At 47.4% G+C, this 13917-nt stretch overlaps 1 protein-coding gene across 5 annotated transcripts in view; it reads left to right on the forward strand.

Annotated features, from left to right (window-relative positions):
- Positions 1 to 13917, forward strand: part of LOC144179935 (rab-like protein 6) — a 56422-nt gene that overhangs the window by 1928 nt on the left and 40577 nt on the right. For all 5 annotated transcript variants that reach the window (XM_077708366.1, XM_077708360.1, XM_077708373.1 and 2 more), the window contains 4 exons: positions 5642 to 6021; positions 6088 to 6179; positions 6310 to 6450; positions 8411 to 8516. In XM_077708366.1, coding sequence (XP_077564492.1) covers positions 5650 to 6021; positions 6088 to 6179; positions 6310 to 6450; positions 8411 to 8516 — 711 coding nt within the window. In that variant the 5' untranslated portion in view covers positions 5642 to 5649. The remainder of the gene's footprint in view (positions 1 to 5641; positions 6022 to 6087; positions 6180 to 6309; positions 6451 to 8410; positions 8517 to 13917) is intronic.

Raw genomic sequence — 13917 nt, forward strand, 5'->3', positions numbered from 1 at the left:
GTTGATAGTAATCGTTTGTGAAAATTTGGGTGTGCTCAACAAACACGGTCACATAAATGGCGATGTCGCTTATGCCAATTGTCCAGTCTCGTGTCAGACAAGCTCAATGCGGCCGACGGCTGTGCAGCTTTGGCCGGCATAGTGCGTGCCGTACGCACTGGTGCTTCTATGTTTACGTGTTTGTTGGTAACTTCCATTGTTTACCCCACCATTCTTACTGCTATATAAATAATGTGCACTAAATTTATGCGCAAATCGAGCTCTTTTTACAAGCTTATAATCCCTTTTTAATTTGCGTTGTGTTTTGTCTGCCTCGCTCAATAGCAACGAGCAGCTTATAATGCGCCATAAGTTCAGTGTAGACAAGTAAATAGTGTGTCGCATGGCTGTTCTCTGTTTTCCTCATTATATAGCTTAGTTGAGTGAAGTTTGTGTTAAAAGTAGTGTCATTGTTATTCTATCAAGACAATCATTCGAATGAACCAAACTTGCCTTTTTTTTTATGGCCCCTTTTTAGGTGCCATGAAGACAAAATACATGTATTATTCAAAAGATTTGGGGTTGTATAGTGCCCCCAATGCTTGTCTGGCAGCAAACGATGCTTTTTTGTGCAATTTGTTCACAATTCTAAAAGAAATTTTAATTCTCCCGCTGCATCCTGTGCCTTGTGATGTGAGCGCTGACGCATCCAGGCATGTACTTACAACAAATGCTTGTATGTTGACTAAAGTTGCAGCCATGGCTGCAGTGAACGGCGAGACATATTGTTACCTCATTCACTATCTGTCCCCCTAGATGGCACTGCGGTACTTGCAGGAACGCTGTCCGCACACACATTGTTTTTGACCAGATTTGTACCTGGCGTATTTTTGTTACCGTTGATAGTAATTGCCCTGTGAAGCTTTGGGTATTCTCGACAAATAGGGTCACGTAAGACAATGTTGCTTATGCCAATTGGCCAGTGCTTTGTCAGACAATGCGGAACTGTCGTTAGCTGAGCTAGTTGGTACTGATCTATGATAAGATACGATGAATCACAGCGCAAAAACTGCACAAAGAACACACAGGGGGAGGTCACAAACAGCACTTGTTTGTGTCCTCCCCTTGCGGGCTCTTCATCCAGTTTTTGCGCTGTGATTCATCATGGATTGTGTCAGACAAGCACAACGCGTCAAAAGGCTTTGCAGCTATGGCCGGCATAGTGCGTGCGGTATGCACTGGTGCTGCTATGTTTGCGTGTTGGTAACTTCTATTGTTTACCCACCATTCTTACTGCTATAAAAGGAATGTGCACTAAATTTAAGTGCAAATAGTTCATTCTGCAAGCTTATAATCTCTTTTTAATTTACGTTGGGTTTTGTGGGCCTTGGGCAGTGGCAACGATTTGCCCATAATACGTCGTAAGTTCAGTGCGGAAAAGGAGATAGTACGTCGCATGGCTATTTTCTGTTTTCCTCATTATATAGGTTATTTGAGCGAAGTTTGCCTTATAAGTGGTGTCAGTGTTATTCTAACAATGCAGTCCTTTGAATGAACCAGGCTTGAATTTTGTCTTCATGGCCCCTTCAAGGTTGAAATGTGTTTGGAGCAGCTCTTTTACTGGAGGGGATATTGAATTTAGAAGCTGATCTGAATCCTCATTCGTTAGTGGAAGAAAAAAGTTGTAAAGGCATTTGTTGAACCCTTTAGATGTTGGACACTTGTAAAATTGAGAAGTCTACGCAAAGTTCTAGTTGGTGGAGAAGTAAGGCAGCCAAGTAAGTTAGCAAAATGGAACTACAATTTATGAAGCAGGCAGAGGCGTGCTTTTTTTTAATATCGGAAATGTGATAAATTAAAATCAAAATATTTGACGTAACATCATCACAATAGTCAGTGATGACTAAAAGTCATTCTTGTTTTATGTACGTCTTCTGTTTTCCCAGTTTTGGTGCAGCCTGCAATTCATTCTCCAACCAGGTCGGATGCGAGTGGTCCAGTGTGCTAAAGCATTATAACTTATAACATTTTGTCAGATTGCTTTTGCTTTCCATTGTGGTCTTGTTGGCCACAAATTCATTAATCCACTTTTGATTTGCCAATGTTCTTTTAGTCACAACCACAACAAAATCAACATTCAGGGCATTGTTGAGCTTTGTGTATGATGCACAATAAAGGTCTCCAGTGTGCCCAAATTAATCTGAAGTCCTCTTCTGTGGTGCACCTTATACCCAAAGCCTAGCTTTGGGGTGTGAAACTGCCCATTTGAAAATAACATTTATTGCAATGGTTTTGACATTGACTTTGGCGTTGAAACACTAGAAAACTGGCCTAAATGCTTTTTGTAATGTTTCAAGCCTAATATGTAGCGGTCTGTTTTGAAAAAATTCAGAGACGCATCAGACTGGTTACGTAGGTTATGAGATGATAGCCAATCCCCGTGAGTGTGCATGTGGGAATTGCGGGGGTATGTTGACGTAGCAGAAAATGGGAATTGGTGAATCAGTTGTGAGCTGATTCCCCAATGACCGCAGTTGTTGTCTCTTGACAACGCCTTTATGATCCTATGCTAATGAGTCCTCTGATCCCCTGGAGTGGACGTGTGGGCATTGTGGGTGGGTATGTTGGCCAGCAAAATGGGAATTGGTGGATCATTTGTGAGCCAGATTGCGAATAACCACAGCTGTTATTGTCTCTGGCCAATCCCCTTATGATCCTGCACAAATGATCCCCGCATGATATGAGCTGATCCCCTTGAGTGGGCATGTGAGGATTGTGGGTATGTGACGTACTAGCAGCAAAATGGGAATTAGTGCATCAGCCGTGAGCCGACTGCCCAATGACGACAGCGGTTATTGTCTCTGGCCAATCCCCTTATGATTCCATGCTAATGATCCCCTCATGATATGAGCTGATCCCCTTGAGTGGGCCTGTGAGAATTGTGGGTGGGTAGGTTGTCGTAGCAGCAAAATGGGAATTGGTGTATCAGCCAGGAGCTGATTGCCCAGTAACTGCAGCTGTTACGGTCTCTGGCCAGTCCCCTTATGATATGAGCTGATGCTAATGCTAATTAACCCCTTATGATATGAGCTGATACCCTTGAGTGGACATGTGGGAATTGTGGGTGGGTGTGTTGATGTCACAGCCGAACGGTAATTCTGGAATTGGCCATGAGGTGATTACCTAATGATAGCATGCTATTGTCTGGCCAATCCCTTTATAGTCCCATGCGAATGATCCCCTTATGATATGAGCTGATCCCATTGAGTAGGCATGTGAAAATTGTGGGTGGGTATGTTGACGTAAAATCCAAATAAGAATTCGTGAATTGGCCATGGGGGGATTACCAAAGGATGGCAGCTGTTGCCGTCACTGGCTGATCCCTTTGAGTATACATGCGAGAATTGTGGGTGAGTGTGTTAACATCACACATTCTTTGTTATTAACAAGTTACTTGCAGCTAGTTCATATCAGTGGCATCCATATCCAAATGTGTCCATATATGCTCATCACGATTTTTCTCCTTAACTTTCCACGCAATATTTTAGACCTTGGGTTGTATGAATCACTTCTCCCATAGGCCCAAATGGGGCAGTAGTTGAGCTAATAAAAACAAAGTCAGCATTGTGGTTGGGTTGGAACTTGGGTGAATGTTTTATCGTTGACACATCAATGACCATCTGCACATAAATCCAATCGGCGACATTCGTGATATTGTGTTCATTCTGAAACACAAGTACTTTAGCAGCATTTGTAACTACGGGTGTGCGAATATTGAATAGTAACTTTCGAATTGAATTAGGAAAAAAAAACCAAATATCGAATTGAATATGGAATATCAGTACTATTTTTTTACAGGCCTCAATTTTTCGTTGGTTTTGTGCAACAACAGAAGCTACTTCCATGTTTGGTAGTCGTGACGTTCTTTTTCAACCCGAAAAACATACTTTTTGACTCTCATTCGCAGCAGTGGAGCTGCCAAACCTGGTACTTCAGGAATACGGAGGAGGCATGATACGCATTTAAGGGGGGGGGGGGGGGGGGGGGGAACCCGACTTGCATTGGAGTTGCTGTACTGCAATCATAGGCAATGCCTATACAGTAACTTCGAAGCGAGGTGTTTGCAGGCATGAACAATAGACAGTATGTCACGAAAACACTGCACAACCACAATAACAAACCAGAATGAGGCACCACTTCGGAAGCATGTCGGGAGCACGTGAAGCATGAATGATGCGTTGAAGAAGAAAAGCCTGGAGCCTGCGCTATCCCCTACAGTCTAAAAAACAAAACAAAAAAAAAACATTCGATAAACATACACCAACTGCATTAAAAAAAAGCCATAACCACTTTTGATTTCAACAACATAACTGCTTTTGATTGAAAAACAACAAAAGCAGCGGTGATTACTTTACTGGAAGCTGCCCTAACATGTAAACATCCGGTTGCAGTATTCAAAATGGCAGCTGGAGTCAATGGCGACGGCACAAAATAAAGATTGGAAAAATCTTAGCAATGCAATTGCAAATTACTCCGTGCAGCGGGATAAAATTTACGGCCTGTGCAAGGCGCGCTTGTCGAAAGTGTGATTTGGATGAAACTTGCCAAGCAGATGGTGTACCAATGGTGTGTTAGCGTGTGTCGATATCTGTCGCTTTCGCAGAGCTGGGTACATTCAGAAAATCCACTCGACTATTCAAAAAATCGAATAGTGGATATTCGATTCGCGAGTTGAATTATTTGTGGAGGTACTGTTCGATTTGTATTCGAGTATTCGCACGCCCCTATTTGTAACATTTGACAATCATAATCTCCGATAGCATCAAGTTTCTTGGTGGGACGAGATGGCACAGTGCAGAGGGGAAGGTCTGAAGGTGGGACAGGTCCTCACTTGGACTTGTTGACAGAAATGTCATAAGCGGAACGAAACAAAGACAGTTTGCATTATATCATGCTTTATACCCTTCCAGACAATTCGTATTGCATTGAGTTCACTTTTGGAGATGGGAACAGATGGCACGGCTGGATGGAGGTGAAAGGCAAAAACGCCCGTGTGTTTGAGATTTCGGCACACGTTGAAGATGCCCAGGTGGTCAAAATTAATCCGGAGCCCTCCGCTATGGCGCGCCTCATTGCCTGCATTGCGTCGGCGCGTTAATCCCTACAATCAGTCAATCAAGATGGCACAGCCGACGCACAATTTACCCAGCCGCTGCAGTCGTGTAGGCAATGCATTACCAACACAACCACGTTTGCACCCTCTTGTGTTAATGTGCTGGGGGGGTTTAAACAAACGCTTCATGTGTGTCATGGGTAATCATTGCTTTGAGGGCCTGTGTGTCTTGGTGTCATTGCGCAAGCATGCTCCTGTTCTTAGCCACGTGTAAGACCAGCTTATAACAGCTGGAGACCGGACTCAATTGTAGGTTGTTAATGCATGCATCAGCTGTTGAATGTTTTGTACAATTGCAACTGACAGCGACGCTTGTGTGACATTTTCATCAGGGTCTGGGTGCCACTGTTTCCCCCTCTGGGACCAGGAGCGCCAGGACTGTCTGCGTGTTGTGGGAATAATTTCGCCCAAAGAAATGCTCCCAGTGAAAAGCCGACGTTGTCGTGGTGAAACATGTGGTGTGCGTGGTGGAACGCTCTGCCTGCCCAGGTGGGGCCATGCTGACGGCCTTCAAGAAGCTGGTGGGCGGGGAGGGGGGCTCCCCCCTGCGGCCCCCGTCGGGCATGCAGGCCATGGAGCAGAGCCTGCAGAAGCGCTTCGCCCGGGGGGTGCAGTACAACATGAAGATTGTGATCAAGGGCGACCGCAACGTGGGCAAGTCGTGCCTGCTGCTGCGCCTGCAGGGGCTGCCCTTCAAGGAGGAGTACCTGCCCACGGATGAGATCCAGGTGGCCAGCATCCAGTGGAGCTACAAGGCCACCGACGACGTTGTCAAGGTCGAGGTGTGGGACGTCGTCGACCGGGGCAAGAAGCGGCCTCCCATCCAGGGCCTCAAGCTGGACAACAGTGCGGTCGCCACACCTCCTGGGGTGAGTGGCGCCTCTGCGGGTGGGCGAAGGGTGCGTGAGCGCAGCACGCTGTCCCTGCCCCGACAGGTGCCCGAGGAGGCTGCCCTGGATGCGGAGTTCATCGACGTCTACAAGGGCACCAACGGGGTGCTCATGATGCTGGACATCACCAAGCAGTGGTGAGCAGCTCCTGGCCTCCACTAGAATTCGCAAAGCATTTGGGACTAGGGAACGAGCTGAGCACTTGGCATCCTAGAAACCAGTGTGTGTGTGCATGCTGGCCTCACCCTTGCTCTGTGTGCCACCCAGGACCTTTGACTATGTCCAGCGGGAGCTGCCCAAGGTTCCGGCCAACATTCCGGTCCTCGTTCTGGCCAACCACCTGGACATGAAGCACCACAGGAACATCACGGAGGACCAAGTGAAGTTCTACGTGGAATCAGTGGAGCGGTGGGTCTTGTCCCTCCAGCATCTTCCCGGTGTGGCCAGTGGAGCGTGTCGCACACGAGGGCTCCCAACCATCGCCGGTGCAGCTGCTTAGCAAAGAGGGCTTGGCTGCTGTGCGGGCCCACAAGTGGGCAGCTACGCCCGAGATGACGCAAGCCATTGCCCGATGCTTGGGGGCCCAGGCAGCTGGCCCCAGCGGGGCATAACCTTTGCAGGGACACTGAAGGGAGCATATTTTGTTGTTTCTAGAGGTTGTCACAGGCACAGTCGCCAGGGTATGCTTTCACGGCAATGACTACCAAATATCACTGCACACCGCAGCGGCTGTGCACGCAAGCACCAAGGATATTTCATTCACCTCCGCCACTCAACAGCACCTGTGATGCAGCTCACTGGCTGTGATGCAGCAGCCAATCAGTCTCAAGGTGGTTCAGGCAGTTCTGGCGGTCTTCCGGTCGAGAGTGATCACCATTCGTCATCTCTGTTCCAGCGGTGCATCTCTCTGTAGGAAGCAATGCCAAGTAATTTGTATAATTAGTGCGTCATTCACTATAAGTGGATAAAATGGTCGAAAGTGTGAGGCATTTTCTGCAGCAGGAAACGCTCAGTGCGCATTACGGCCATGGCATCTGCCCATACGGCACACAGTGAGCGGGGGCGGCAGGGGGCTGTGTGCAATGCATAGCAGCCACTGCATGTCACCGCTCACCACGGTGGAGCCTGTGGAGAAAACAAAAGGAGATGCTGGTGTGCATCATCATCCGTGCTGCTCGGGACCACACAGCTGCTACTATGGTCAGCCTCCAGTTCTCTGTGCAAACCGGCCATGCAGGGGCGGCATGCAAGTCAGTGGTGAAACCCTCCCAAAAGGAGGGCTGGGCATGTGCGCAACCTGGGGTAAGCGGAGTGTGCACGTTGGCTGCTAGGAACAGATAGGCACGACGCACTGCCAAGCCTGCCACCCAGTGTGTGAAGTTCAGTTCTCCTGCATCCCAAGCCATGTACGAGTTCCAGGAAACGAAGAGCTGACAAATAACTTTAACACTGATGTTTCTTAATTAAATGCAGTGGCTCAGAGGAGAAAAAAAAAAAGAGCCCGAGACAGTGGAACTAGTGATGAACTGCATCTTTGCAAGCCTACCTAACATCATGGCAGAGTGGAGGAGCTGCAGACGTCAACAAAGATTCTGTGGGCTAGTGCTGCAAGGCTTTGCATTGGACATGGGGCCTGACGTGCAACTTTCTTTGATCAGGCAGAGGTGCTCCAGTGTGCTCAGTCTGTTGGGTGTGTAGTGTGCAGCGCGCCACCCACGGGAGTAAGGAACACCGCCCTGCGTGCAGACCTGAGAAACAAACAAACGCACTTTAAGGCTCGGCTTGGTTACGTCCCGAGGTGATTTTTCTGGGCTCGGCTGGCCGTCGGTGTACACTATGCCATGAAGAACATAACATTGGGAACCTCTAAGTGTACCTCTAAGGGACCTCTCCTTGGGGACCTCTAAGCACAATTTAAATATTGTGCTACCATCATGAGCCAAGGAGAAATTTGTCGTTTCTTCAGACATAATTTCCTTCCATGGGAGTTTGTCAAATTGGCGATGAACCACTTGGGGTGTTGGGGTGATGAGTGTTCTTGAGTATTTGAGGTCCACTGGCTGTCTACATCAGCTTTAGGTGCTTTCGGTCTTGAAAAACTTGTCACCTTCCCATTTTTAAATTTTTTTATAAAAATAGTGGGTCCGCTAAGTAAACAGGTGACCTCCGTCACCTGCTATCGGGGTTGAAAATTTCTGGCGCATAATTGCCAATCATGTCTGCTGCACCACTGCTCATCACAGTGACCATCGCATAGCTACGACGGTGGTGTGCATCAGTGGCCACCCCTTGACACAGACGTCGCCGAGTAGTCGTGCCGCATAGCGCCCTCGCAGGTGTGGTGAGCGGCGACTGTTGCCCCTCGCAGGCCCCCAGGCAGTGCCCAGATCCGCTACGCAGAGTCCTCACTGCGCAATGGCTTCGGCCTCAAGTTCCTCTACAAGTGGTTCAACCTGCCCTTTCTGCAGCTACAGGTGGGCACCTCGCATGCCTCGCACAGCGGGAGAAGGGGAAAAAAAAGGATGGTGGCAATTCTGCTCACCAGGCAGATCATTTCGTTTATTTTTAACCCTCTCTCTATCCGCCATCAGCATTTCCGTCAAAGTTCAGAGCTGGGGGAACTTTCTCCACACAACAACACCCCAACCAAGGCTTAGTTCCTTTTCACAGTCCTTGGCTGGCAAGCTTAATCACTTTTCAGCTAATAGCCTCCGACGTGACTGGCAATGGTGTTGTTCTAAACTCTAGAAGGCCTTACTTCATAACACTCGCAAAATGATTTCTTCCGGGGATGGTATGACGACAACTTGGACGCCTAGTTGTGCCAGAGTGAAATGCTTTTCACAGCCAATTAATTTACAAAATGCTTTTCCCCCAAACTGGCAATGGGCCAGTATGTTGCCCTTCACTTGGGCTGCTACTTGTCACTTACGCCCTGAACGCACCGGTGAACTGCCACTGAGTTTCAGCGCTCGCCCCGGAGTGTTGACGCATTGCGAAAGGATGGAGCAAGGATTAGGAACTGGCGAAAAGGAGTGAGAGGTGGTGGCTGTGTTGTGCAGGTGCGGGGAGTGGCGATGGCAAGGCGCTTGTGCTCTTGTGCTTGCCAGGCTGTAATTTACGTTCAACCAGTCCAGCCCGCTTATAGCAAACACACTGGGAAATAGAAATCAGTTCGTTATATTCGTTTTTCACTATATCTGGACATTAAAGTGAAGACGAAATAAAAAGCATTCAGTCCGGTGTTTGACGGAATACCGTCTGGGCAGGTAAGAGCATGTTTGCAAAGATGAAACGTAGGTCATTGACCAAGTCAAAAAGCAGTTTAAAAAGTTTAAAAGTTCACAATGAGCATTCTCATTGCGAGCAAGGTACCCATAAGGGTACCGAAACTTTTTAAACTGCTTTTTGACTTGGTCAATGACCTACGTTTCATCTTTGCAAAAAAAAAAAAAAGATTATAAAAGGGATACACAGCTACACGTGAATGTTGTACCGTTATTACCCAACTCTTGTGCCTTAGTAGCTTTGGGTAAAGATAGCTGCCTCGCACAATCAGTCGTCACAATAACTTTTCTCGGGGGGCTGCCCTCACCCAGAGGGAGAAGTTAGTGTGACGACTGATTGCTTCAGGTGGCTTCCTTCACCCAGAGGGAGAAATTAGTGTAGCGACTGATTGCGTGAAGCAGCTGACTTTACCCAAAGGAGGAATGAGTGCCTCCTTTGGTTGAAGTCAACCGCCTCATGCAATGAGTCGCTGCACTAATTTCTCCCTCTGGGTGAAGGTAGCCACCTCACACAATCAGTCGTCAAACTAACTTTTCCCTCTGGGTAAGGGCAGCCACCTGACACAATTAGTCGTCACAGTAATACTTGTATGTTGTGGGATGCAAGCCGTTGGCCTTCGTTGCAGTGCATTGATAATTGAAGGTTCCGGAAGAGCATGTGCGGCATCTTACACATTTTCGCGCTTTTCTTTATAGATGAAACACCCCTTGCTATCTTTGTAAATGCTATCTTTGTAAGTGGCTAGAAGTTGGTTTAATCCTCATACACTCTCGGTGCCATACTGGCTGTTTTCAGCCTGCGACAGACAGTTAAGTAATATGAAGTGGTGTCGGGAACTCAGTCTTCTCCGAATCCACTTGAGTCGCTTCGCTTTTCTTTCATCATTGCTCAGGATTTCATGAAAAGCCCACTGCGGAGCTTTTCTCAAGTTCGATTTACACTGCGGGGTACAGCACAATGACCTGAGGACCCTCAAGACCATGAGCAGGCATGCGGGCAAAAAACAAATGGTGGAAACATTGCTTGCGAATCCAACACAAGTTGTTGCTCAGACAAAACTATCACCTTCTAACAATCTCTGCCCATGCAGAAAGCTGTGCGAGGCAATGATGGTAGGAAAATGCGAGCAAACGATGTATGGGAATCTGGTGCCCTCTTGTGGTCACTGCCGGCGTGTGAGGACAGAGGTTTCTGTGAAATTGGGCAGGCACTGTAAATATAAAAGGCCCTCTTCCCGCTCTCTCCGCAGAAACAGCGCCAGTTTGGTGCACATAAGGGGGGAGGTGGGGATCGGAGCAAACTTTTTTATTTTTTGACATAGAGTAATGAAATTTGGTAGGTGCATTGAAAAACACTCCAAATGGTGAAATTTGAAATTTCAGGATGATACCTTCAGTAGTTTTTGTGTTACAGAAGTGTACATGTTGCCCGCTCGTGGAAAGCCTAGCAAGGTATTGACATATGGTAGGAAGTTCAGAATACTTTTCAATTGTAGTCAAAAGAACACTACAGGGTATGACATTCTTCGAATTTTTTTTACACCCTTCATTTTTTTTACAGAGAACATTATTTTCACCTGTACCCAGTAGTATACAGCTGACTCAGCCGTAAATGTCCCATAAAAAAATAACTAGGCCCTAAAATGAAAATCCGAGAATGTCATACCCTGCAGAACTCTTCAAGGATGGAAATAAAACAGACAGTGTCAAAATCCACCCAGTGGTTGCCATGTTATCCTTTCCACGAGCAACGAAGAACTCGTAAAACGCACTTTTGAGAAAACGGCCCTTAAAGTTTACAAAGACTACACGATTTTTCAAACTGCACCAGCAGCATAGTCCTTGCTGTCCTTGCTTGGGGACAACCTCAAAGACCCTTGCCCTTTGATTTGGTGCATCTGGGAGGCCTTCCTGGCCAATTGAAGGTTTTCATGTGCAGGCCTTCAGATGGCAGAAGCACCAGTTTTACACCTAGTGTACCACAAAGTTCACTATGGGCTACTAGGGTACCTATACTTTACTTGATGTATGCCTAATGCATAGCTGTCTCCAAAATGAAGAGTAAGGCATGGTTTCGTTTTATATTAATGTGCCACCAGACTTTCAGCAGATTTCTGGGTGTCATAACCTTGCTGAAGATACAGCTTAGTACATGAGGGTGTTCAGTGTCAAAAAGTTATATCTGGGCATCACAAGCATAAGATGAGCTATTTGAAAGCAGAATATAGTTCTTTTACACAATTACAACATTGATAATTATTAGCATACCATGCTCTTCACCTTCAGGCGAATCAATCATTGCAAAATAGACAACAGAATTGCAAACATTGAAAAAATAGAAAACCCAATCAAAATATCGAAATGTAAAACGCTGCAGCCTTACGGCGTCTTTTCTAATTTATTTAACACTGAAAATATAATTTTGTAATCCCCGACTTCGTTGTACGAACTAGTTTAGAGTCACGGCAAAAGTTTCTCAAATAAGCTGAGTTCATTGCACCCCCCCCCCCCCTTTTACAATCAATCCCCTACGCGCACGTTCCCCACAATCGTAATTTAGGTAACCTTGCTGTGGTTGGCCACTTCGCTTTTCCCATTAAATTTCACTTTGCGTACATCGATTATTATTACTCGCGTGCAATAGCAACCGATCCTGCTATCGGCCGCTGCCCGAACACGTCGTGCCAATGCAGCGCGCGCCGCAACTTCTGGCGAGTCGGTCATTCCATTCTCGAAGCTCGCGAGCTCGTTGTGAAACACAGCAATAACTCAGCGTTTTATAACATCGCAGTGCCCGCAATGCGTCCAAAAGTTCGCTTCACGAACCGCAATTGTAGATGCACGGACCGCGCTTCTCACTCAAGGACAGACCACGGCGATGTCGCGGGCACGTTTTCGATGCATCTTTCGAACCGCGCACTTCCCTATCTGGCGCACGATCTCAAGCATTATCGCCGCAATAACAGTAATGCCACTGTTCAGTACCGCAACAGATAAAACGAGTAAACTGCACGAGTCGACCGGGAAACTTTGAAAACATCGGCGGAGCGCAGTCAGCGTAAAATGCGCAGCAGCGCGGCGGCCATGTTTTTGCTGTCATGGCGACGCCCAATCAGGAGAGCCGTAACAAAAAAGGAGGCCGGACAGCCAATCGCGTGTTACAATCTATCGGTTTCTTCGTTTCACTACCTTTCTCTTTCTGCCGTTTGTGCGTTTATGAGCCAGCGATGACAGAAGGAGCGACCGGGAAATGAAAGTTAAAGAGTCGGCCGATCTAACGCGACCAAGATGGAGGCGCCCAGTGGATTCGTTCCGGAGATACAGCGCTGCGAAAATTGCCGTGTTTTCGTCATTTTGAGAAAATATTTTGCCACCTCAGCCGATATAAATATTTTTCTTTGGCACTTCGCGATCGTTTACGGCAGGGAAACTTTGTGAACGCATAGAATATAAAACGTGCAATCCGAAAATGTGACTTCCGAAAAAACGATTTTTTAGTCACTTTTCACAATCTGATCCCCGCGTCCCCCCATAAATTGCGGTGTGGCAACAATGTGCTAGCAGGTAATACTAGCAGACGATAGGTTTCCAGCCCGCCCTGCTGTTCACCATGCTGCATTTTTTTCCCCCACTCTCCTGCATTCTCTGTGCTGCATCCTTGTGTCGCCTGGTGTGGCGTACTTGTGCGGACGACCTCGCGTCAGAGCTGCCGCTGAGGTAGCTGCTGCAAAGCCCATCGCAGTGCACATAGAACTGCGATCAGGAACGTGCGTGCCCAGTGGTGCGATCATGGCCGCTCTTTGATCGCTTTCCCATTGCGTTGATTACATCTTCTCTCGGTTACCATGACGGAGAGGCTTGGCCAGTTTGCCCTGTACGTGCGTTATTAATGTAAAGTTGCTTTGTTCAAATTACTCCTACTCGAATTACCACGTTCAAATTACTCTTGCAGCCTTCCAGTGGTGTGATTGGGTCCTTTCGGCACGATCCTTTTCACTGTGCACCGTTTGGTTTGTGTTTTTCTTCTTTTTCTCAGATTCGACCCTACATATGTGAACTTGGTGTAAATGTGTTTTTACTAGGGATGGGCGAATATTCGGTATTGTCGAATATTCGATCGAATAGCTCTCTATTCGTTATTCGCTTCGATCCGAATGCAGGTATTCAATATTTTCGAATTATTCGATGCTCCCGAATAGGCAGCTGAAAGCCAAGCTTTTCGGTCAAGCTTTCCGAGAGTTACCCCAGGCTTGGCTCAAGACCCACCGACGCGGACATTTCTATTATCAGTGCCGGCACTTCCGAGTTGCTGCCTTGCCTAGAGGTTCGACGAAGCTCTCGGCCGCCAGCACACTTTAGGTTGAAAAAAAAAAAGGCGGCACTGAAACGACACCGCTCCGAACATCGCGGCACCAAGCCAGCCATGGAGGAAAAAAAAGCTTAGGAGAGGCCCCCAGCTATCCCCGCGCATTGGCAAAAGTGTGGAGGAAGTCACGTGTTTTCGGCGGCCATTGGAAGTCGCGTTAGCAACGGCGTCCTAGCAACAGCCCGCCCGCCGTTCGCCAGTCATGGAGGAAAGGCAGCGCCT

The sequence above is a fragment of the Haemaphysalis longicornis genome, unplaced genomic scaffold (genome assembly GCF_048455015.1).
Source record: "Haemaphysalis longicornis isolate Haplotype H1 unplaced genomic scaffold, Haemaphysalis longicornis Haplotype H1 scaffold_1, whole genome shotgun sequence".
Taxonomy (NCBI): domain Eukaryota; kingdom Metazoa; phylum Arthropoda; class Arachnida; order Ixodida; family Ixodidae; genus Haemaphysalis; species Haemaphysalis longicornis.